General features: G+C 41.0%; 2 protein-coding genes across 3 annotated transcripts in view; one reads left to right on the top strand and one right to left on the bottom strand.

Moving 5' to 3' along the window:
• Positions 1-7,190, bottom strand: part of myh10 (myosin, heavy chain 10, non-muscle) — a 44,710-nt gene extending 37,520 nt beyond the window's left edge. For both annotated transcript variants that reach the window (XM_031874663.1, XM_031874664.1), the window contains exons 1-2: positions 7,048-7,190; positions 3,421-3,801 (exon numbers count right to left, since the gene is read on the bottom strand). In XM_031874663.1, the coding sequence (XP_031730523.1) occupies positions 3,421-3,765 (345 nt within the window). In that variant the 5' untranslated portion in view covers positions 3,766-3,801; positions 7,048-7,190. The remainder of the gene's footprint in view (positions 1-3,420; positions 3,802-7,047) is intronic.
• Positions 7,191-13,376: 6,186 nt separating this feature from the next.
• Positions 13,377-25,783, top strand: cygb2 (cytoglobin 2). Its single transcript, XM_031874666.1, has 3 exons — positions 13,377-14,062; positions 21,767-21,998; positions 24,447-25,783. Exons 1-3 carry the CDS (start codon positions 13,869-13,871, stop codon positions 24,609-24,611), a joined length of 591 nt encoding a protein of 196 aa, XP_031730526.1. The 5' UTR covers positions 13,377-13,868; the 3' UTR covers positions 24,612-25,783.

The raw sequence follows: 25,783 nt of genomic DNA, 5'->3' as shown, positions 1-25,783 counted from the left end.
TGTGTGTGTGTGTGTGTGTGTGTGTGTGTGTGTGTGTGTGTGTGTAACTGAGTGAGACAAACGCATCACAACTGTCACATGGCTGGAGGTTCACACCACACATTCACAACACATATATGTAATCTGATGCTGCGTTGCGATGTTTAACTGCTGGGCAATAATTCCACATAGTCACTTAATATCAATAATATATAATAAAGTAGAATTAGTTATAGTGAATTGTATTATAAACGAAAAAATATTCTGGTCAAACAAAATCATTTTGATTGCTGTATTATACTGTATACAGCTGGATATCAACATAATGATTATGATGATACTAGCAGCACTATGCGGCTATTAGATATAGCCGCACACCCTGCTAGTACAGAAAACGTAACCAGATGGCCATCAAAATCCCCCTTCCCACCTCTTCCATGTGCACAGATGCTTGAGACACACAGCTCTGTGCAGCAACCTGGCCACACTGAGATTTGTCACCCTGGAACCTTCATCATCAGCAGCAGCAGTGCTGTTCTACTTCACTGGTTACAGAGGCCAACACTCACACCTCGCTAACTGGAATTGCCTGTAAAAACAAACTTGGTACAGCACAGGATGTACTACGGGGCCCTCGCCACAATAACCCCTTCCCAAGCCCCCCTACGGTGGGCACAGCGCCAGGCAGACAGATCAGTGCTCCCGACCCAGCATGGGCCACAGGCAGCGGGGTGAGGGATGACTCAGCTGGCTGTGCTTGACGGTGGACCCCAGGGGGTATTCGAGGGATTAGTGTGGCTCTGACGGCAACGGGTTGGACACCTACACAACCGGGCATAACAAGACACCAGCCAGACAACGTGTTGTGGTTTCATTCCTTTTTACTGCTCACTGGAACGTTACTACTACAATGAACAATATGTGATGATAGCTGGGCTACATATGACTCTTTGTGCAGAGTATTTTGAGCTGATAAATGAGCCCGAGCTGGTCAACACAGCCTAGGACGCACAACTCAGAGAAGCTGTTTGTGAAAGGAGGGGAACTCTCACACAGTTGAAAGGGATCCAAGCCCTCCGGAAATGTCCAAATAAATGTCTGTGAACCAGTGCTTAGCAACAGGGCCTCAGCCTCTCTCGATGGGAAAAGGGGTCTCTGCAATTACAAGAATCAGTGCCATTGTGACACAACTGGGCTCACTGGGCATTACCATCTTTGCAGACTTCCCCGGGAAATTAAGAAATGGATTTGCCTCACACAACACATTTTAATTATTTCCAGTAATGCCCAGACAGACGGTGAAGATTCTTATAGCTCTGTATTTGCTCTAAATCTTTAGGTGCGCTTAATGTCACTCAACAGCACTTGATTAAAATGACGAACCTGTCGTCACTGTATGCTTACAAGAGGGAACAAACCTAAATTCAAACAGCTTTCACAGCTGAGAGGAGTCATTCTATCCGGCAAAGTGCAACAAGGAAGATGACAGCCTAAGACTTTAAATGCTGAATGCAAATAATCTATGAGAAATGAGTAGGAGACATCTTGTGTTGCCTCCATCAAGCAGCATAACTCTACTATTGTGTAACGTGATGTCATTGCACGAGTTATTGAGTTGGCGTTTTACAAAAGTCTCCACCTCTGCACATGATAAAGAGAAAACCCAGCCAACTGGTAAATGAGTCACAATCAGGGAAAGGGTTGGATGAAATGGAGATGTAATGGACCCTTGCTCCAGTGAGAGGCAGGCTTATTGAACGGAGAGACAGCCTGCAGATAAAGGCACACAACAATCAACATTAAGCTCTCAGCCTGGAGCTGCCAGCTTCAGCAAAGCCGGGCACGACGAGGTATGTCCATCTAATTTTCAATGAGTGAAACAGGTTTTGAGTTTTTGAAGATGAACATTGTACATGAAGTCCGTCTTTAATTATTTTCTCTTCTACCTTGTAATTTCAAAAAGCAAACATTCAAAAGTTAAAAAAAAACAAAAACATGGATTGGCTGTTAATTAAATATCAGTGTTCTGGCAGAAAAATTCGGTTATTTGAGCAGACAGCTGTTGCTTATCTGTGAACACAAAGAACTCTGTTAAGGCGGGTTGGTCACAGTCTGACTCAGCACAGGCCTCCCTGAGCTAACAGATGGGGCTGGGGTCACCTTATTCTCCCTTAAAAGTGCTCTGAAAATACAAAGATGTTGTACAGATTTTTTATTTATTGTATAAATAACAACCTGATGACTACACTGCTGCAGCTTGTGTAAGAAGAAGGGAGAATTTTGTTCCAGCACATCTGGAACCAATAATTAACATTTGTCAACACATACAAAGAGATCAAGTATGATTTGTGTTACCAACTATCCTTAGAAAATGATTGTTTAGTCGTGGTACAGGTAAGTTCATTATTGTTCTAATATGGTGGCACACAACTTCTGCTGTCAGAAGATACAAACGGACCAAGCAGCCTCTTGGCAAGCAGCCATCAGTAGACAGGGAGCACATCGCAGAGCTCACAGTACTACAGCTGGCCTGGTCACAACATCTACCGCTCCACGACATTCATTATAAAGTGGTAAAATGGTAGATTTAGGCCTTGCTACAACACAGCAGAATACCAGAAACAAATATCTAAAACATCAAAGGAGATTATCACATCTTGTTTGTAGTTCTGTCATAGTTGAGGGTACCATTCTCATTATCACAATTGTGCATTGTGAAGCTCTTTACATACATATTAAATAACTAATCATTGCTCACATGTCATGCCAACTGTAGTAGACTGAATATATCTTGATGTAACTCATCTCGGACTAAAATTAATAGTCAATCGTAAAATCTGCAAGAATGTTGATAAGAAATTAAGCCAAAATGCCACATTCACTGGTTCCAGTTTGTTATATGAATATTTGCTGGTTCAGCGGCTGTTTAAAACCGCCTAGACAATCATTGGTAACCATTTAGTGATATTGGTGACAGGGGGTGCCTGCGAATAGCCCAAAGGATATTAAAAGGAAGTATTCACCCCTAGCCACAGCCTGTCTTTGTGACCGGGCCTCTGAGTGTGAACCTCTCAGCGCCCGCCTCCTCCCCGGGTCTCAGGTGGCCCACAAGCTCCGTGTCTGGGTTATTCCAGGAATGCATGGCACTAAGTGGGCCATAATCACAGGGGAAATCGGCAGCTTATGTAGGACATGATGGCTTGGTCATTGAAGGAAATGTGTTTCTTGGCCTCTTGAATTCAGAGACTCAAGTATAAAATGCTATGGCTAAGATATGCAGATAGGTGGTTGGTATTTGTAGAGAGGCTATTAGACAGTTGGATCGAACTGTTTACTGATCAAGAATCGTTTTTTCAGACCCTGATTTAGTTTCTTCGATGTGGAAGAAGTTGATTACGAGTTGTTACAGGTAGTTGTTATGAGTGAATGACAAATACTCACATAGATGAGGCCGGAGTAGTAGCGGTCTTTGAGGTTGTGAAGCACGGAGGCTTCGTTCAGGCAGGTGAGTTCGGCCATGTCCTCTACTTTGCTGAACTTTGGCGGGTTCATCTTCTGGATGTCATCCTTGTTGACCACCGCCTTCTTCCCGTTCTCTGCCAGCTCCACCACCACCTCATCTCCGCGCTCCTCGCGAACGCTGGCAGCCTCGAAGCCATTGCGTTCTGATGGGATCCACACTAGCCTCTTGGCCGTCCAGTCGGCCTGCGCCGCCGGGTTGTAGACCACGGCGCGGTCCACAAAGAGGTACCGCTCCGGGTCCTCCTGCCCGCTCCGCTGGGACATTTCTGCTGGAACCAGAAGCAGAACACACTACGCCACCTGTAGGGAGGTAAGAAAGTATAATGTTTGTCTGAACAACAGAAAAATGCTACATTTAAAATCCATGCAGCCTTCTGTCACGCTGTTCACCTATATGTTGTACAGATGAGACCACCACTGTACTATGTACGCCTGGCATGCGCTAGAGGTGCACAGCTGCTGGAGTGTAAATCAGGCATGACACCTTCTGTTAATGGCGTTAATAGTGATTTCATCAGTGAACTATTTGTGACAGCTCAGAGCGTGCACACAGCAAGCTCCTGGTTACAAAAACTCTGAGGTGTGCGACCAAGCTCCGCAACTCCTTTCGGAGTCTTCGTGCTCAAAACGCAAGCCTTGATGATGTCATTTTCTGACGTGCACGCCTTCCTCTAAATTCACTATGATAAGCATAAACCTTGCTTTACAGTGTATCACAAGAGGTGACCGTGCCAGGTCAGAGCTGCAACAAAAAAAACATTTGATCATCTTCACTGATGAAATAAATCCATGATTTAAATTACAAAAAGTAAATTTGTTTGCTTGTAAGAGAAGATGATTGAATAGAACATTGAAATATTAATCAGACAATTTTTAGATATTTATTTTGGGTAAATTAATTGTTACATCAATAACTAATTAAAAAATATCTTTAAATAAAGTAGCAAATGAATCAACTAATCAAAACAATAATCATCAGATTAATCTAAAAAAAAAATTAAAAAAGATAAATGATGAAATCCACTGTATTTATTATTAGAAATAGCCTATGGTCACTGCTGTTTGTCATTGTGGTTTTTAAATTACATATTAATTTCACATAATTTGACAGTTGTGTCCAAACAGAGCGAATGCGACGAGCAGACGCGCACACACACACACACACACACACACACACACACACACACACACACACACAAACAAACAGCGAGAGAGAGAGAGATTAAATCTATACAAAACAGCAGAGGAGCAGAATTGCTTGTTGTCCAGAGAAATGTGCTTCTGGTGTCAACAGCCAGGCCTCTGCTCAACAATTGACATAATGCGGTCCAATGTGATCCCGCCATAAATTTAGCGTAAGTGCAAGTTCATAGCCTGCTATGCTGTAATCATGCATTTCTCTGTGTATAATGATGCAGCAGTGGTGGCACCATGACTAACATCTTGTCCATATCGGGTAAGACATCTGAATGTTGAAGCTGATGGTGAAGTGCTTTAAGGATGATGCAGCTTCTCTAATAGCTGCAGGCTCCAAGAAAACTCGGGTTTTTATCTTAAATTACAAGAATATTTCAGAGAACAAGAAGTTAGCCTCCCAATAGCTAATGTTATTTGTTTGCCAGGTTTAATAAGTATATTTCAGGACATGTCCGATCATTGTCAGGCGTCACAGCTCATCACAGTCACCCACGGTGGTTGCTGCTCGCCTCATAACTCAGCAGGGACTTGTGATGGCTCACCTTGTTTTAAAGTACGACTAGAAGAAAAATGTGGGTCATCTGAAAAGAGTAGCTGAGTTCCTGTGTGCAGGTAAAGTAAGTGTATGTATTGTGTGAAGAAAAAGCAAATACACCAAAACTAGTGTCTCAATCAGCATTTACAGCAGAGCCTTCTGAATCACCATCTCTTATGAAGCATTGAAGCATGAGCACCTGTTCTGAGACTGTTTTCAGAAAGCCACAGTGTGTTTTGCTTTCCAAATGAGAGAAATGTAAACCAAATACAAATGTAATGTGAAATATTTGTATTCTGTCTTCATGTTTGGATTACTTCGCTGTCTTTCCTTTGCTTTAGGGCTTTGAGATGTTTTCCAGGACTTGTTGGGCCCACACAGACTTTTACACCTCCATCCCTGTGCACAACCAACCCACATGTACAGTAACATCACCATTTAAGGGTGAAACGGACTCTGTTGTGCAATAAAAACAGGGCATACATGTGAGTGGTCTATGTATATTCAAGGTTTTCTGACATTTCCCAGGGCAAAGAACTAATCGAGGAAACAGATTAATAGTTTAAAATGCTTGAAGATATTGTCTTGGGTTTAAGGGGACGGTGAGGGGATTATATTTGTTACAACTTTCTGACAAAGACCACATGAGTAATCAATAAAATACAGAATCTGTAATGAAAATAATTTGTTAATAGTCCCACATATAGTAGAAACAGACTGGAGAGTGGTTTTATGCTTACTACATCATCCAATAGAATATACAATTACACCATCAATAATAAAAGCATTATACCTCCATAAACTGAGCAGGAAACAAAAGACAGAGGAGAGTAACTAAGTAAAACCAGGCACTTGATGCCCCCAACAGCTGATACACTGACAAGTGTGAACGTGGGCCATGACTGGAAGCACCACTCCAGCTTGCTTCTTATTAATCTGAGACATCAGCTGGTGAATGCTCGGAGACATTTAAACTACAATCAAGTCCCCATGCTTAAATCAGGCGCTGACTAGACACGAATCTGGGTCAGGTCAAGGGACGGAGGATCAGTGCGGCTGCTGGCGGCCTGTCACAAAAAAACAACTGCTTTCATCCTTCATTCAGCTCTAACGTTACACCGCAGAGATATGGAGCGCGCACCGCACCCTCGGTGGGATATTGCAGCAGAGGAGGGTCGGCAATTTGCAATTAGCTGTGAGCACACAGCTCGTTAGGGGGCTGACATGCAGCGGGCTGGGCCAGACCTGCTGCATCGGCTAGGTTTAGCGTGCTAACGTTAGCTCAAAGTTGGCGTGCTGTGCCTCGTATCCCACCCGCTCGACATGATGCCTGCAAGGAATAGACAGCTCCGGTTGACCAGCAAACACCACCCGGAGGTCTAGACTGGTGCTGTAATGTCTGTGAGCGAATAGATGGAGAACAAAATAATCCCAGACGCTCTCGTGTCTATGCGAATCAAGAGTTTAAGGGATGATCCCATCATGGGTGTGGGTGTCTCAGAGACGCGTGTCTGGGTGGGGATAAAGCGAGCGGACAATGACCACACCGATCCACGGGAGCTCGTGAAGAGCACGCTTCTAGAAACAGATACCTGAATCACAAATGTTCATTTGAGACTTTATCAGACCGATACAAAAAAATATGTGCACGTTGGCTCTGCGGCGCCGGCTAACATTAGCACAACCGTTGGTCCTCCATCATTGAAAAGTCACGGCACAATAATCTGCTAGCTAATGTTAAGTGTTGTTAGCCACATGGATCCTCACTACAACACACGGCCCTGGCCTCTTCTTCTGCTGACATTACCGCACACCTGAGATGAAGGAACCCTGTCCAGGTGCAGTATCCAGTAGATGGATGTATTCGTCCTCCAATGCGTGCTAAAATAGTCCTTTCGTCCGCTCTCTCATCAGTGGTACTCCCCCACCATCCAGCACCCTCTCAACCGAACTCTCGCCGGCCGGGCGGGGAGGTTGCGCTGCACCGCCGCACTCTTTTTTGGGACACGCCCACAAATATATCTGGAACGTGATTGGCTCTCGGAGTCTGATGCCTAACCACGATTGGTCCAAAATGAATTTCCATCCCAAAACTTTGATAGTTGACAACTGCCGCCCAAGATATCAACACCTGCAGAGACTGGTGGATGCTGCTGCGGCTCTACATAGTTGTACGTCACTGCTATTACGGTCAACTTTTGAACAGAGCTAAAATGTTTGTATTTGTCAAATTCACACAGACACTTGATGAAATAAATTAAATGAATCCTAGAATGATTGACAATACACATCATATCTTATTGTTGTAGGGTCCTTTTCCGTTTCCGTTCCCTCCCCAACTCTGATTTAAAAAAAACAACTGTTTAAACAAATGTCAATACAATCAATAAGAATATGAGATCATTACAGCACACCACGAGATCATCAGACACAGGAGGATACAGCTGAAATCAATGAAGAGAAGAATGCAATGTATGGAAAGGTAAACCACAATAACCACACAAGGTATTTTACAAAAGTTTTATTACAAAAAAAAGAAATGTTGAAGACAGAACTTAAAAGAAATGGAAAGAGTGATCCAAGGTCTGGAGGCTTGGACTGCAAAAGCTCAGTCAGCCTTTGTCACCAGCCGGGAATCTAGCATATACTGTATATCTGCAAACACAGTGAAGTTAATTATATCTTTCCAGTTTGGTTTGCGTTGCTTCTCAGACTGGCATCACATTTGTAGTGTGTCTCAATAGTGCCCTCTGTTGTATAAAGACAGACATGACCAATGCTGACCTGCCTTCATGTAAAATAGATTGATAATGAAGAGCTACAAAAGAACACTAGTCTGTAGTCTGTAGATGTCTGAATAAGCTCAACTAAACATGAGTGTTACTGAGAGGAATACATGTTTCTCTGACACTAAAATTCAAATCATTTCCAGAAAACCTAAATGTGAAATTATATTACAGACTCTGCTTTCCATAAAATCTAATTCAATCAACGTTTATTGCATTCTCTACTATATATTTGTGCATATTAAACTTGAGTTACTGGACTTGCATTCAGCTGGACTACATCTGCTTTATTACTGCGCATCAGCCTGAATAAGTCGTTCTGTCTCAGATCAGCCTTCCAGCAATGGTGCAGAGATACAACGCTCTGAAACTGTGACACCGCAACAGAATGCAGCCATCATTGATGTTATTAATCACACTTGTGTTTTCTCTACTCAACAGGTAAAAAATATCTGCTAATTTGTAGAAAGTTGGTCTCTTACTCAAAGCACAGTTTATTTTCCCCATGTAATGGATTTCTCCTTGTAGTTGTGGAATGCCTAAAATAATCAGTGCTTGATTTAACAACAAATTGTAAAGTTTCAATTGAAATTTTAGATTGACAAATAATAAATAAATAAATGAAAATTATATTGAATGCAATTGTAGCGCCACAATAAACAATTGAATGTGACCACACTTTTTCAGGTGATATGACAAAAGACTAATGTGGTTCTTCTTTCAAAATTGCACTCACTCTATCTGGCCACAAGATGGAGCCAGAGGCCAGAAGTGAAGTAATTGTCACGGTAAGGACCCTCCAACAGGATTGCTGTAGATTACAAAATGTATATACAATTTTTGGACACTATGACTTGATAAAATCCCCCAAATTGTATATATAATTTTGGGATGTTGATAAAATGTCCCTAAGGAGTTTGGTGTTGGACATGATTTAAGTCAAAGTCTTTCCAGGATTGTTAATTTTAAGGCATTGTACTTTAGCCCCAGATAAACGTCCTCAAGTGAAATCACTTAAAATCAGTTAAATTGTGCGGCTCCCTGTGGATCTGAACTTCCTTAACTAGCCTATAATTATTTCTTTAAGAATACATATTCAATAGATAAAAATGTAAATGTTATTTTGAAATTCCTTCCTTTTTGAAAGTGGTCTGTGCATTAAAAAAAATCAAAGATTACATTATTACAAAGAGACAACTTGCACAGCTTAGTATGAGCCTCCAACCATTTCTTTTAAAGCAGCCATTATTTCACCTTAAATTTACTGAAATTATTTATCAACACAAGACTGCCAGATGTTATTTGAGGTGCAGCAGACGGCAGAGGGCAGCAGCAGTAAAGGTAAAGCTTTGCAGACCTCCAGCTTGACAGAGATCCAGGGGAGGTAACAGGACAGCTGTCTTTGCCATTTGTTAATCACATATTCGCACATGCATGTACTGTATGACAGAAACGCTGTATGTAAAACAGTAAAACTATAATTCATTCAGTTTTTAAATTCACGAGAGTCAAACAGATTTTTGTCAGAGGCACCTGATTTCTGTACATTTTTCTTCACAAACTCTTCCTCCATGTTCACTTACAGTATCACACAATACTAGACTGAGTACATTTCTTTCCTAATTCGATGTCAAATAACACTGCCATAGCTTGAAAGACAGATGCGAGATGTCTGAGTGAGTTATTTCATCTTGTCTTGACGAGTGACAGAGTGACACCCTTTGGTGTGGTGCATTTTGCAAAAATGCTGTGACAGCTCCATCTCTCAATTGTTGGCTTCTCCTGTCGCCTTTGTGTCATAATAGACCTGTCATCAGCATCGTCCTCCACCATCCTTCTTCTGCTTTTGTCTGGACAGCAGTTTATCAAACATCTCCATCTTTTTTTTTTTTTTTGCAAGCACAGATAAGGAATGTCAAATGTGGCGTTTTCAATACCAAAGTGGCAGATTGGATAGAGATGAATGTTTGACCTCCTTGGGCACAGTTTTACTGCAGGAGATTGATGCGCCCTCTTTGAGCTTGCTTGCTGCAAAAAGCTCCATCTTAATAAGTCATTTTGTCTATCATCAAGCTCTAAAAATTCATATTTTCTTCAGCGAGGTGAAACAATTTCACCCATTTCCAAAACAAATCAGTGCTCTTGGTTTTAGCATAACCTTTTCTCTTCTTCTCCTGGTAAGTTTTCATTCTCAAAGAAAGGAAATTTCTATCGGGAAAAGATGAAATAGTCTGAACCCATTTTCAGATGTTTTAATTCCTTTTAGGACTCAATAGACTCTAGCAGAGTCATTGAAGACACTGAGGTCATGTCCACAGTTCTTTCCAAGGAATTTGGGCATTTTAGCTTCCGATGCAGTTTTACATAACACAACACATGTTTTTTTATGGGTTGATTTCAGTGTTTCTCAAACAGTTAATTAAATAAACAAAGTATGAAAAAGCAGCACAATGTTAAGATTTAGAGACTTGACTTTAGAGGTCACAGATGGTGTTTGGTGGATTTATTGGACTCCTGACCTCAGTATTTCTAAAATACTGGGTACAGCCTCGGTTTCAAAATTACAGTTTGAGAATAAGATCCTTTAAAGACACAATTTGGTTCTAAATAAAGCATTAAATGATTACAAAACAATGAAATATTTTGATTATGCATTGGCAGTTATGACCTTGTGATCCTTTTCCGGTTGTCCTCAGCTTCCTCTTCATCTGGTAAACTGTCTGCTACAAAGTCCAGAGAGTTTGTGTGGAAGCGGAATCTTCTCACACACATCTCTTTATTTCTGAGCGTGTGCCCTCTGGCTATTGCAGCTGCACCTCTTCAGCACAAGTAGCTATAATTTCCTTTTTGCCCCCCAATTTAAAATGTGCTTTTTTTGGCATGGCGTGTGAATAGATTTATGCTGCCAAGGCGTTTGAGGGGAAAATAGTGGATTGAGAAAAAGAAAGCGAGGAAAATTGCAATATGAAGAAGAAAAGAATGATTCATTAAAAGTCTTTCAAAAAAGATTATGTATCTCAGGTATTCCTAAGATGTCCCTCCAGTTTTAAATATTGTACGTGTCATTAAAGACAGTTTATTGTATGTCCACAGGTTATTTTTGTATCCGTCTGTACTGCCTTTTGGCAGCAGGTAATGATCTGAGCTGCTCATCTTGCAGTGTTTTTGTTTTAGCTCATTATGTGGCAGGGTCATAAAGCCTGAAATAGTCTTTTTTTATTAATTAATTTAACCTTTTTGTATATAGGGTAGGTTGGCTGAGCTTTAATGCGCTTTTACGTCAACAAAGCTGCTTCCAGTATAATATAACCAAAACAAAACAGACAGAGTTGATAAGTGAAACAGAAAACTGAAGAGAAACAAGGGGCAAGCTCAGTGAAAACGATCACAGGCAGGTAGAGAGCGAGTATGTTCTTAAAGTTACAGAGGTATGTGTGCACTGATTTTTATTTCATTCCATGAGACATGCTGCCTGAGCAGCAAAGGCAGGCAGTCTGGTCTCCAGTTCTGATTCAGGGCTCCTGAAGCATTAAACCAGTCACTGGAGTGTGTGAAATATGGAGCGCCAGAGCATGATGGCAATTTTCCAAACCACCAGAACCAGTGGTTATTACATCTCTCAGACGGGGGGCGACCAACTTTATCATATCAATGCAGCTGTGAGCGTTATTATCACCAGTAATGAACCTGAAGGCAGAAATCCAGGAACCTCAGAGGGGAGGCAGCAGCATGTCGATATTTGAAATAATCCAGAACTGAGAGGAAAACTGGTGCAAAAATCTTATTTTTACAGGTCAGATGGAAGCTGCTTCTGTTCCTGTTCAATAGGCCAAGCATCATGGTTACAGTCACGGTTTACCAACAAGGTTTTCTACCTGATATTTAAATTCAAATTTCTTATCAAGCCAGATGCCAAGATATAAAGGTTCTGTGACTCTTTTGAGCATACAGACAAATGCATATTTTTATCATCTATTTCTCTGGATTTAGAGAATGTCATCGATTTTATTGCATTTTCTCATACGGAACTAATTCAAGGTTAATAATGGCATCTTGCTGTGCATTAAACCAGCATTAATTGATTTTTGGCCACTTTGAGGTGGCAGAACACATACACCATTGACATCACCTAATAAAGCTAAGGGGCTGTAATCAATATTTCCATAACAATGGATCAAATTACAATGTGTGATTTAAAAGGGGGGTCGCTTGTGATGACAAACCAACAGAGAAAAGTCCCCTGACTCTGCAGTTCCCCTCACCTTTACAGAGCATTATAGCATTTTTCAGCACCAAATGGCAGACAGACATATGCCAACCTCTGGAGGGGGTTCAGATTAAAGTCTGTCTTGAATGCTTCTTGGATGCATTTACACTTTGTCTTTTTTTGAGATCGGATAGCTATCCAAGTGTACATCGGGTATGGACATTTAATCCATTATCAATACTACTACTACTACTACTAATAATAATAATAATCATAATAATAATGATTAGAGTAGCTTTAGAGGAGTCGTAATTTATGAGTGACTAATTGGACAGAATAAGCATTAATCGGATGATTCACTATAACTAAAAAAATGTTGTTTGAACTTCTATTTGAATGACTAAAGGAAAATCTTCAGCACCATGGACAGTGCCAACGATATTTTTATTGTTACCGTGGTATAGTTTGTAACAGGCATGGAGCTTCAAATGTACACCACAAATTATCCTGCAATGAGTTTGCATTCATAAAACATAAAAGATTTTGTAATTGTTAGTATTGCTTCGTGCTTCGTGCTTCGTGCGTGGCTTACTGCGGCCAGTCTAGTGGTCGGTTGTTGTAATGATGCTGACCGACAATGCCTTAAAGCCACTATGCTGCAGTGCTACATACTATTTCCACACAAGATTGAACTACATAAAATGTACAGAACATCAGTCAGTTGTTTATAATAAATATTATTATGCACAACTTGTCGCGTGTATGCAGATAACCGGGGCAGACCAAGCGTCTGACCAGCAACACAACAAACAGTATCATCTGCAAAAAGACGAATTTTATCAGATTTTTTAAATATATTTTGGACATATGGAGAGGGAATGTATCCCAATCATCTATTGTGATGTTGCTAATTGTCTAAAACATACAGTGAAATAGGCATAAACTATTATTCACTGGATGTGCAAAGAGACAATGTGTGTAGTTGTGTGTGTTGGAGTGGTGTTGACAGAGCTCTCTCTCTCTCTCTGTCTGTCTCCCTCTTTATCTCTAGGTTTCTCCACCCCTCTCTCTCCCCCTCTCTCTCTCTCTCTCTGTTTTCCTCCCCACCCCTCTGTCATTCCATCAGGTCCTCACAACACACACACCACAGCCTCCGAACGCCTCATCTCCTCCACCAGAGCCAGAGAATCAGAGAGAGGGAGAGTAGTGACGGGAGAACAGCAGCAGCATCACTGACAAGCATCTCCCTCACTGGGGAAGAGGGGGAGAAAGAGAGAGAGGTGGGGAGAGGAGAAGTTGAAAGAGTGAGGAGAAACAAAGAGAGAGGGAGAGAGAGAGCAAACCAGTGAGGGAAATAAGTTTTCAATTGGAGGGAGGACAAGCGAGGGAGAGTTTGGAGGGTGGCAGTGGGGGGATTCGGAGCTTCATCTTCCCTTTTATTTGTTCGGCTGTGAGCACTGCCTCTTCTCCTTCTCCCCCTCCTCCTCTTCTTATTCCGCCTCTCCGCTCCTCTTCTCATCCCAAATCTCCTCTCCCAGCTCCCGCCGTGGGGTCTCAGCTCTCCATCTCCCTCCCCCCCTCCCTTACTCCCTACCTCCCCCGGGCGCTGCTGGGAGCCTCCGGGCTGCTGCGCCGCAGGAGGATGTCTCGCAGGGAGTCACCGCCGCCGCCCTCGCCACCTCCGCAGCTGCTGGGGGTGCGGAGTGGAGAGGTGGAGCGCGACGATCGTCCGGAGCGTGCCGAGCCGCTGTCCGACGCCGAGAGGGAGATCATCCAGGACACGTGGGGGCACGTCTACAAGAACTGCGAGGACGTGGGGGTGTCTGTGCTCATAAGGTGAGTTTTCGTCAAGAAACAAAAGCTAATAATTGTATTGTCACTGTGAAAGACATTTATCACAGTGTGTGTGCGTGTGTAAACTTTCGAGCAGTGCATACATTCTTTACAGTTTAAGATGCTTACGTTTAAGGCTGTGTGTGTTTTTCTATCTGTTGCTCTCTTTGGATGTGGATATTTAATTCTCACAGTGGATCATTAAAGCTTCTATACACTCTCTGTGATTAATTCGCCATATAGTGCATCCTTAGTGGCCGGAAAGTAAAGTAATGGGATCTCTCTCCTAATTTGTCTTTTGTTGTTTGCATTCCTTTATTCTCTGTTTGCATTTGCATCAAACACATAATGACAGTGAGAACAAAGTCACAAAAAATGATCCTGAAATGTATTTATAAAAACTGAGAAACATTTCAGGACCTTTCTTTTGCTTGCCTTTTTTAATCTGCTGTAACATTAAAGACTCACTTGATTCGTTATGATAAGAGCTTGACATCTCTGCTGATGTAAATGACAATTAACCTTGTAGTGTTAAAGGTCTTTCTCAACAACCTCCCTTTATGTTTTTACTGGATAGTATTAGAGGAATACAGAGATCACAAATGTGGTAAAAAGACAGGCACATCTGTAAGGTGCATGAAGAGTATGTATAAGTAGGTATTAACAGTAGTAATAGGAACTGGGGGAAAAATCTCCAGACTAAAAAAGGAAATTGAATAGAATCTACAAATTCTCGGCCAACATCAACATTTATACATTTTTACGACCTTATGAATAAATGTAAACCAAAGGGGAGGCATTTAATCATATGACATAAAAATGTGTAAAGGGAATCTGCTGAAATCTGGCATAGGTTAAAACAAAAGTTAAAGGGTTGTGTGGGTTGTCAAGACTATATGATCACAGAGTATACCTTCATACACGGGTCTATTTTCTGCAAATCCCCTCTAAGCCCCTGTTGAACGGTGCTAGGCTTTGTGGCGTTTTTACCGTAGTGGCCACAGTCAGAACTGCAGGTCATGTGACTTTTCCCATAGACAGTCAATACAAAATGCATTCAATTTTTGTACAGTTTGGAATTATATTATTTTTGTGTCATTCCAGCAGGAAGCCAGCTGGCTCGGGCCAACGTAGGACTCTAATGCGCATACTCTGTTTGCCCAAAAACCTGGCTGCCTGACGAAAACCTGAAAAACGTTTTTTAGCATACGAGTAGCTTTCATTGGCATGAATGAGGTGCCATCTTGGAAAATGGTATCCATCCATGATCCTTACAAGACATGCATTATGCTTAAGCATCGTCCTTACTTACTATCATGGCCATCATGAAGTTCCTCTCAGATTTTTGCCCCCACATTTACCACACCAAACTCTCATCTAATCTCAACCATCTGTAACCTTAACATAATCACTTTCAACTTTACACAGACTTCATCTCAAGGATGATACTTGTCCCAGTTGTTGTTCCTGAGTTTTGGCTGCAAAATAATCTGATACATATTACATTTATACGAAATTCGAATTTACGCCACGTGTCGAGGCAGATTTTTGTTAATGACAGGAAACATATATACGGTAATTAAGCATACAGAGGCCCGCACACACACACACACACACACACAACACAAAAAGAAAGAGCGACAATAATTCATGTGTCAGCATGAATAGATACTGACACAGTATGTACTGTATGTATGAGACGCTAAATTTGTGCCTTGTTCATTTACATTTACGTCAAATTCATGTATAGAAGACGGTTTATGCCTCATAAACTTTCATCTTTGGAGGTACTGTAAGCACCTTGTTCTTGTATGACTCACAGGGCTCTTGCTCAACCATCACGTCTTCTTAAGTTGTCAAAACTTATTCATAAATATAAAATCAAACATTTTTCTCCAAGAGCCTAATCTTCAACAGGCAGTAATTCTCTGCAAAGCTTCACTGCAAAGCGTTGCAGGCCAACAGGATGCAACACGGCTTGACTGAGTTTTTCCTGCTTCTTTTCCTGTTTTTTAAACTTATATATATATCAAAGCAAATGGACTGGATTCGTTTGAATGTCCCCAGCTAAACTGTCTCAGTGTTACACTAAGAAAACCCTTCAGGGCTTGTTAAAATGGACAGTGAGTCGTAGCCAAGGAGACTGATGTGAGCGAGACAAACTGATTTTTGGTTGGGGGTGACGAGAATCCTTGAGGGACAGTTGAAGAGGCATGGAGCATCTTTAGTATAAATAAATATATATATATAGGTACGTGTGTGTGTGTGTGTGTGTGTGTGTGTGTGTGTGTGTGTGTGTGTGTGTGAGGGGGGGGGGGTGCGCTCTTATCTGTGGATGACAGCAACAAGCTTTGGCACTTATATGTCTCCCTCCATGCCACACTATCTGCCTTCTCTTCTGTCACTGTTTTATCTTTCCTTTCCTTTTTTGACATATTTTCCTCCCTTGATAAAAAGATGACATTTAGTCAAAGCTCAGCTGGTTGTGATAACCATCAAAAATCAATTATGACAAACCTGCCAAGCAGATTATATATCCAGGAGCTTCTTTAGCTGACTCTGGTGAATATACATGTTGACAACTTAGAGCTTCTCGTAGCCAAGGAGCAACAGATGTGTTAAAAGGGTGCAAACCAGACAGTGACAGAATACGCACACCTAGAGTACAACTAATGACTATTTCCTTTATGGATTTAATCATGCTTAGCACCATTCACTAATACCAGGAACAGTTAACAGCTTCGTCAGCTCCATTTTCAAGCAGTTTGTCAGTTACCTAACATAACCTGAGGCTGACACTCGGTCACAGTCTTGCATGATTGAGATCATATTGTTGAGATCAGTGCACAACATGTGATCTCGGATTAGCATTTTCATGTCAATCCATGTGCCTGGATGCATGGAGAGAATAGACAGTGACAATAGCCTCCGTTGATCTCACCAATGCGTACAAATGCAATTGCATCGGGAGTGAGAGCACCCCAGGCGTCTGCAGAACAGTGCATATGGCAGCTTTGTGAGGAAAATCAAACCCTGCTTACTTTGACTCAAATGGAGCCGTTATAGGGACAGTGCTGATGGAGGGATTCACGCACATTTTCACCAAGCATAAGAGAATTAGGTGGCACGATGAAACATAATTCTCAGACAAATCGTACTTAATGAATTTGAGGTATTTCATGCTGTGTGGACACACAAAAATAATTGCTTTACTGTAAGGGCTTAGTGGTATCTGTTAATCTGTCAGTGATACACTTACAGGGCTTTGACACATGCGGCATGCAAGGCTGCCTTGTGCCGCATGGGCTGAAATTGTGAAGGTGCAAATTCTATAAAAGTATTCTATAATGAAAGTATTCCAAATTTGCATTATGAGGCCTATCAACGTTGAGATTCTCTCGTTGTTGAATCAGAAATGGAGAAAAGAATATAGTAGCCTTCTGTGGCTATGCCCAGAGCTCTACGGTAGTACCTTATACTTGTACAGAGGCCGGACAAAACGAAATGTATGTGTAGAAACCATAGACTGTCTATGGTACAAACAATAATATTTACGGCTAGATGACGTTATTTTGAGTGTTCATGGAACAGTTACAAAGTTAGCAAAGCCTAGCACTGGTTGATCAGAACCCCATTCAGAAAACAAGCATTTCAAAAGTTTGTTTGCTTATCGTCTCGTGGACGACCTAACAAAGCATGAATTCAGACATTTTACTAATTATTGGACAAATTTAAATTGTGACCTTGTGGCGCTAGAAACACAGTCATCAAAAGTCATCCTCTGGGGACCATAAATATCTGAACCAAATTTGATTGCAATAACACCCAGTAGTCAATCAAAACCAAAACATATCTACCTACTGATGGCGCAGGACGTAAAGTCAGGCGATCACCGAAGTCGTAATGACTTATCGTCTGGGGAACAAGAATGTCTGTACAAAATGTTGTAGCAATCTATCCAACAGTTGTTGAGACATTTGAGTTAACACTGTAGGTGTACTAAAATCAGGACTATATCGTTTTTTTTATTTGTCAATAATTAAGCCGGCAGTATGGAGTCTTGTGAAAAAAAAGCCGTCCTTGAAGATCCGGCAATGGGGCTCAAGGTTGTTCCAGTCCAATCAAAGAGTGATTAACAAGCCTCATTAATGGTGCTGCTTTGGATTTGAAGACTTCATTTAAATGCAGAGACAGGTGCAAGAATGTGTTCAGAGCTCTGCAAAGTACTGAACACCAGCACTCTTCTCCCACAGGGACAAAATGTTTCTCACCATGCCTCTAGAGACATGCAGTTTTACAGCTAGTCACTCTGGTCCCCATATCTCCATTAAGAAAATACACCGCACACCCCTCATCCTGTCATTGCAGGATGTTTGGCCCATTGGTTCTCAGCATGTGATGAGTGCTTTCACATCAAAACTATTACTGCATCAAACAGCTATATCTATATGCGGACGTTTTACCATACAGCGTATTAATACTGTTTACTCACAATAGTAAGGAAGGCATAGGTGATTAGCATTGTCAATAAAGTTAGAAAATGAAATGAGAACTTGCATATGAATCAAGCCTGCCAAGGCTGAATTTTGGTCTTGGATATTATGCAAGTGTTAATATATAATGAGATGGCCTCATATGATGGTATGCTGAGGGTTAGGCAACAAAACCACTTAAAGGAAAGATTGTAGTTAAAGTTGATTCAAACTAAAGTCCCTCTTATACTGGATTTTTTTTAGGCCATTACTAGTGTTGATATTTGGAAGTTTAAAAAAAAGGTAATTAAATAGTGATAGGGTTTCCTTAGATATATTCATTTTTTTAAATTCTTCAACAGGATACATGATTGGAACATTATACAGTATAAAAATCAACTTGTCAGTGCTCTCTGGTGGACAACTATGTAATAATGATAGTATGACACTTTCAAAATGAACTCCAACCTAGTTTAATGTTTCTCCACTGCAACTTCTTGTCACTATCAGGCTGACATATAGACAGATACAGATTTATCTGCAATAAGCTGATATCTGCCAAGCAGATTTTTTATTTTTTTATCAGGCTAAATTCAAAGTTGGATGTTTAGGTCTCTGGTCTCCTGCATGAAAGTCTGATGTTCTACACACCCATCCATGAATCCATCACTCCAACCTCCGCACCATCACTTTCCACCTCACTACATAAAGAGTCCACTGCTTCCTGTGTTGGATGTAAACCATCACGTACACGATCGTCCAGGAACCAAACCACAAACGAGTCAGTGTGATAATTAAAATTGGCTTCTTTTAAGAGAATGTACTTCCTATAATCTTGGTAAACCATTAAAATCTTCAATTCTGTTGGTTATGGGATTCACTAGGATGATAGGGACATTTGGATCAAAAAAAGCTTTCCTGTGCCTGTTGAATATTATTATTTTAATGTACTGTAAAAACATACCTTGGCTACAGGGGATTAAACATTTATCATTCTAACACAAGAAGGCACAAAAAAAGAACTTGTTTCTTCTTCAAAGAAAAGATCAGAGCAGCACTCTGTTTTCCTAAAGTGCCGCAGTTAACTTTGTCTGAGCAGAACAAGAGCTACTAGACAGTCTGTATTATTCCCATCACCGAGGAAAAGAGTGTGTACGTATCGTGACAGCTGGAGGAGCCAAGCTAGGAGGGATACAGGCAAGCCGAGCCTTTGTAGGTCTAGCATGACATAGGATCTGGGGGATGTGGATGTACTGTAGTGTAGCGCGGCTGCCGAGGGCCAAAATCCAACTGGGAAGTAACTGTACGAGCAATTCTAGTCAGCCGGAGCACTGACAAGATTTAAAGTGGGTCAAAGCAGAAGTGTGTGTGTGTGTGTGTTCACATGTCAATCCATCTGTTTTTCAGTTAGTGTTTGTCTGTATGTCTGTGAATGTGTAAAGCTCTCTATTAGAAATTATACTCTGCATGGTTGTCAGTGAACATTTTTCACATACGCCTTTAGCTAAGCTCGAGGAAAGTTTCGTATTGCTTTGGCATACCTCCCGTCTTACTGAGCTGCTGTGAGCTCACAGTCTCTCTGTGATGAAAACTGTCAAGCCGCTGAATCAAAACAAATCCTCCTAACAAGAATCCCACAAGACGATTTCCATTTTCTTTGTTTATCTCTCCTCTTACATCTACCAGGGTGGTTTAAGAATGGAATTTACTCCATCCGGACCTAAAATAACTCTTGTTGTATACACTGGGCAGACCTCAAAAAACAATCCAGACACATCAGAGATAAGTGTAATTTTCTCCCACATCACAATTCTTTCAAGCATTTTGAAAAGCTCTGAGGTGAAGCTTGGTAAGGATCCGTTAAGTCCTCTGTTAAACAACCGCTCCCAGGTTTGTGAAAGGGTGTCAGGACTTGATGGACGACGTTGCATAGCATAGCAGCAAAAGCTGAACATAGTTCAACTTGTTTAAAGAAACCCTGCATTGTTTTGCTGCAGCCTGTCCCCCCCCTGCACCAGTAGACTATCTCCATTAAAATTGAAGCTTTTTCCACATAGGGCTAAACGTCTGATCATGGATCTAGTCATGTTAATATTTAATGGAATGCAGAAGAAACGATGGCAAACATACTGTTAACAACAAAGAAGAAACTGAACCATCATGTCATTTAACCCCTTTCAAACACACACCTTGTTCTGTAGATATGTTAGACATTTCCCATGTCTGAAATAAGCACTTGATTCACTTTTACTAAAGTTAGGACGGCATGCTCACTAGGTTGGATCTTGTTTCATGTTCATGTTTCACTGATTAAAGCTGGATTTGATCACTGGCATAAACACTGGCATAAACACTGGCATAAACACTGGCATAAACACTGGCATAAACAGCAGCAGACAAAATGAAACACCACTCTTGAGCACACCTGCAACCAATTACACTCAATCTTCAATAACAGGGCCACATTTGAGCACCTGATCCATAAAGGATTCTGCCAGGCACTTTCTGTCACAGTGATGAGGAGGATTACACACTTGACAGACATGAAAAAGAGTGTGTGTATGTTTGTGTGTGTTTGTAGATCACACTAAACAAAAAACTACTAACTGATGAAGGAATCACAATAAATCGATTGGAATGTATGGTATCTGTGCATTAAAAGGCCCCGGGGATATCGTTTGCAGACTGACTGAGAGTCATGTTTTGAAATTGGAGAGAGAGTGACTTTCCATCCTCGGGACATTTGCTTCTTGGGTAAATTCTTATTTTTCAAGCATGAGTCCCCACATGCTTTGGTCAAATGTTGTGATGCATGCATGGTTCTCATTATCATAGACTTCCCCTGGCTTTATTATGGGCTTCTGATGGGATTTGTCCCAGTTAAGCTGAATAGATGTCATAGCTTTATTGCCAATTCAGAATGAATAGTAACAACAATTTTAAGCAATTTTCTTGTTCGTGTAATGTGCTTGTGGTCTTGATGCTTCACTCTCTCTCCAATCGGTATTCAGAGTTGTATATTGTGTCGATCTAGTTAGATTGGAAAGTTCTTTCAAAAATACGATACAAAAACAGAAGATTATACACAGCAGGAGCCTTTTTCTCTCTGCTCATTTCTAATTTCTCCTCTCATTTTCCCCAGCCTTTCTTCACTGCAAACCAGCAAAGAAAAAAGCAATTTTCCTTCTTTGTTTCTTTTCGTCTGAATTGATATAAAATGTCTTTGCCTCCTTAGGTTCTTTATCAACTTTCCATCGGCCAAACAGTACTTCAGCCAATTCGAGGACATGGAGGATCCAGAGGAGATGGAGCGAAGCAGCCAACTTCGCCACCATGCCTGCAGGGTGATGAATGCTATCAATACTGTGGTGGAGAACCTCCATGACCCAGAGAAGGTGTCGTCAGTGTTGGCTCTGGTGGGAAAGTCCCATGCCATCAAACACAAGGTGGAACCCATGTACTTCAAGGTGACTTCAAGGAATAATTCACTGTCTGATACTATTAGACCGTTGTATATTAATAATCTGTGATGTTCAGAAGTTATCTTACGATGAAGTGTACAACTTGACCTCTTTAGTGTCAGACTACCACATTCTGCTTTACTTCGATCGAGGATTTTCTATATTTCCAAGAATCGCCTTCGACAATTCCGCAAGGTACATTGCAACAGGGGTATTGTTTCTCTGCTAGGAGAACTTGCTTTATAGTTTGGGCCACTTGATTGGTGATGCAACAAAATAAATGTCCTGAAAGATAATTGTCTGGTTAAGTGGCAACAGTAGAAGTGTTTTCTTGCTTCAGCAGCCCCTGGAATTATCAAAGCATCCCATTAGCACCCTATAGAAATGTTCTCATTACCATTGTAGTACCACAGGGTATTCTCCCGCCTATTTAAATAGACTACGGCCAAAAAAAATCATGTTACTGTTTTGCTCCGTTGATCTGTTTTTTTATTTCCCGTTTGCAACTGTGTGCAAAAATACATCAAATTGTTAGGAAGCTGTCTTTTGTTTTTGTTTTTTTGTTTTATACCGAGTTAAGAAATGATACTTTACTCAGACATGACAGAAAGAGTGCATACTGAAGTTAATAGGGACGAAAACACCCCCGGCTTCCTCAGGTTTTCTTGATCACAGATGTTCACAGAAGAAATGATTCAGTTATTAATCTCATCCCCATTAATTTACAGTAATACCAGAGTGAAAAGCAGTGTTTGCCTGCCTTTTCTGGTTGTGGGTGTTAGGTCTGTTGCACCTTATCAATGATACTGGGTGTGGTCAGAAGTGTGCTCTGTTACAGCTGTAACACAAATGCTAGAGGCGATCATGTATTTGATGTTATGCTATTTCTTAGAAGAACTACAAAGAACAATGTAGCAGCCTGTAGTGATATAGAGAGGTATACAAACAGTAGGAAAGCAGTTCACAATTTCTCAACTATAACTGACTGTTCACCTGAGGCTATGTCAACAAAGCAAGGAGAAGTTCTGGTAACAACGCACACACAGGAAGAGTGACTTCATTCTCTGCTCAGGTACACATTACTCCACTATATCTTTACATAGAAAATAGTTGTTTGCTGCGATATTAATGCTCTGGATATCAAAGTTAACAAATGTAAAAGTTATTTTATCACAAGGGTTAAAAGTGCTGATTACCCGTGAAGGCAGGAGAAGTAAGAAATAGAATAAGTGTCGTCAAAAATGTTTAAAATCCAGTGTTTAATTTAAACCATATTCCCTCTTTGTCTTATTCAAGAGGGGAAGCATATGCTTCCTCCCTTCAAGTCTTTTGAATGCCGACTGCAGTTGGTTCATCAATGCAGCTGCGAAGAGGACACATTACCGCCATTTAAGCATCCCTCCACCGGCTTCCGATTGCCTTTGGAATGTGTTTTAAGATGTAATTGATCACTTTATGAATAAATCATTGAATGTAATTGTCCCTCTGTGTATTCCCTGTCCTGTTAACCTCATATGTACAAGGGTGAACCACTTAGGTCTTGTGGCGATCATGCTGTGTGGTGAACTTGTTGTGTGAAACAACACATCACAAATGATCAAGAATATTTTATTCTGATGAATTAATCATTTTAAGTGGTTTATAACACAATATGCCAATTTTTTTTGCTTATTGAAGCTTCTCAAATGTTTGAACTTTTTATATTTTGTATCATTTTGAAATTGAATATCTTCTGGATTTTAGAGACAGAACAATTAATCAAAAAATATCAACTGGTAAATAAATAATGGAAATAATGAATGTGGCTGCATCGTTAATCATCATATGACGAGCATAAATACTGCATTAGCTTCTCAACAAAACAAATCTCAGTGCAAAGTCCTACTTAAAGGCACCGTCGTTCTGCAGCTTTCAACCACATCCCATGGCCTTCCTTCCTGCATGTCGTTGCTCAGTTGCCATGAAGATGGTTTAGTTTAGTCTCATCTCTCTAACAGGTGGTTGTATAGGGGGACATTAAGACACCACCCCAAACTGCTATTTATTCTTTTTCAGTTAGTAACAGTTTAATTGCCACAAAGTGAGAATAGAGGGGGTTCTACGTGTCCCCATTTCTGCCCCACCACTGCTCATCTACTACATTTAAATCCAAATTTCCCTCTTTATTCTTGCTTTTCTTTCCTACATTTTCACACCCCACCTGTGTTGTACTTTCTCTCTACTTTGTCATGTTCTTTCCCTTTGTATTCCCCGTCCACCCACAGCTCTCATGCTTTCCTGTTATCATTTTCAATTCTCGCCTCGCCCACTTTTCTGTGAGAGCGAATTGGATTCGTTATTTCCGCCGCTCCGCTCTCTCCGCTTACTCTCTCTTCCTTCCACCTGCCATTATAGATGTCTTTCTCTTTTACCCCCATGTTAATCAAGATTATTTCTCACCCTCTTTCCTCCCAGATTCTGAGTGGTGTGATTCTGGAGGTGTTGGCTGAAGATTTCCCAGAGTTCTTCCCGACAGAGGTGCAGATGGTGTGGACCAAACTGATGGGGGCGGTGTACTGGCATGTGACAGGGGCCTACACAGACGTGGGCTGGCTCCAGGTCTCCAGCTCAGCGGTGTGAAGAGTTTGGAAGAAGAGGGGGTAAAGGAGTTTCAATTGAAAGCAGTTCTGTGAGGATGGTTTCACAAACATGGATGAGATTAATGTGGAAATCCGTGCTACTCTGTACTTAATTTTGGTGACATTTTGGGTGCTACGCCCTCATTGCTGTGGTGTTTCTACATCACACTTCCCTGAGATCACTTGGACGCCAAACAATGTAGCCAGACGACATTTTACTTTTCTTCTATTGAAGTTTTAGCCAGTGTAAGTGGTACTTTGGTCTGTGTTATTAGCCATGGAGGCTATCACTGCTAATGCTAACTATCCGGTTCTTCTTCATTTCAAAACAAACGACTGTTGCAGCCAAAATACAACACACATCATTAATTGACCCTTCACTAAGCCCGGTTCCTTTACTTACCATTGCTAGGCCTGTCTCACTTTCCAAAATTAGTCCCATATACAGTTTACAAACGTAATGGTGTCAAATTCACCACTCACAATTCTTGGGTCAATTTTGAAACAATGGCTCCTTGATTTCAGACAGAGGTAGGCCTCCCATTTCCAGCTCAACGCCTGTAATAACAACTGTTTTTATCAACTGTTGCTAGCTTGCTAATTAATGTTAGCTAAGTAATTTATGACAATGCTATTTTCAACCAACTCATTGGTCAACCAGGCTACATAACAGCTACATCATATCATGCTAAAAGGCTAAAGCAAAACATCACATCCTCACCATGAAACATGTACAACACATGGAAACAACGGAGGAGCATTGTTATTGTGGCATAGCTATATACAGTAGTTCTATCATTATGGTTCAATATGATCATTAAAAAAATGTGAAGAAAAATACTGTATTATAGTACAGTTTTCCAAGGGAAATGAAAAAGCACTGAGGTAGGTTATACGTATGTAATAAGCTAGTTAGCCAGACATGCTAGCATTTTCAGTTTAACACCCTATTAAATCTACTGCACTCTTTAAACTTTTGGTGTTGTGTTTTTGTTTGAAAAAAAGAAACAGCACCCTCCAAACTCGTGAATACCATCCTGTACATTGCTCTCGCTACAGACCGCTTCAGCATGTGCAGAAATACAAAGCTTGACAGGTCTGCTGTGTGTCGTTACAGACTGGCTACCGTCACGCTGAGCTAACGCTGTTCAGGGTTGGGTTTTAGTGAACGCC

Source organism: Anarrhichthys ocellatus, unplaced genomic scaffold (assembly GCF_004355925.1).
Source record: "Anarrhichthys ocellatus isolate YVR2014 unplaced genomic scaffold, GSC_Weel_1.0 scaffold83, whole genome shotgun sequence".
In the NCBI taxonomy this organism is placed as follows: domain Eukaryota; kingdom Metazoa; phylum Chordata; class Actinopteri; order Perciformes; family Anarhichadidae; genus Anarrhichthys; species Anarrhichthys ocellatus.
Note: the sequence above shows the minus strand (reverse complement) of the source record. Positions and strands in the feature narration are given on the sequence as shown.

Bases quoted from the DNA above. Each gene is read 5' to 3' on its own strand.
- cygb2 (XM_031874666.1), top strand. From the start codon at position 13,869: ATGTCTCGCAGGGAGTCACCGCCGCCGCCCTCGCCACCTCCGCAGCTG. The intron at 14,063-21,766 runs GTGAGTTTTCGT...TTGCCTCCTTAG, and splicing joins GGGGTGTCTGTGCTCATAAG to GTTCTTTATCAACTTTCCAT. The intron at 21,999-24,446 runs GTGACTTCAAGG...CTTTCCTCCCAG, and splicing joins TGGAACCCATGTACTTCAAG to ATTCTGAGTGGTGTGATTCT.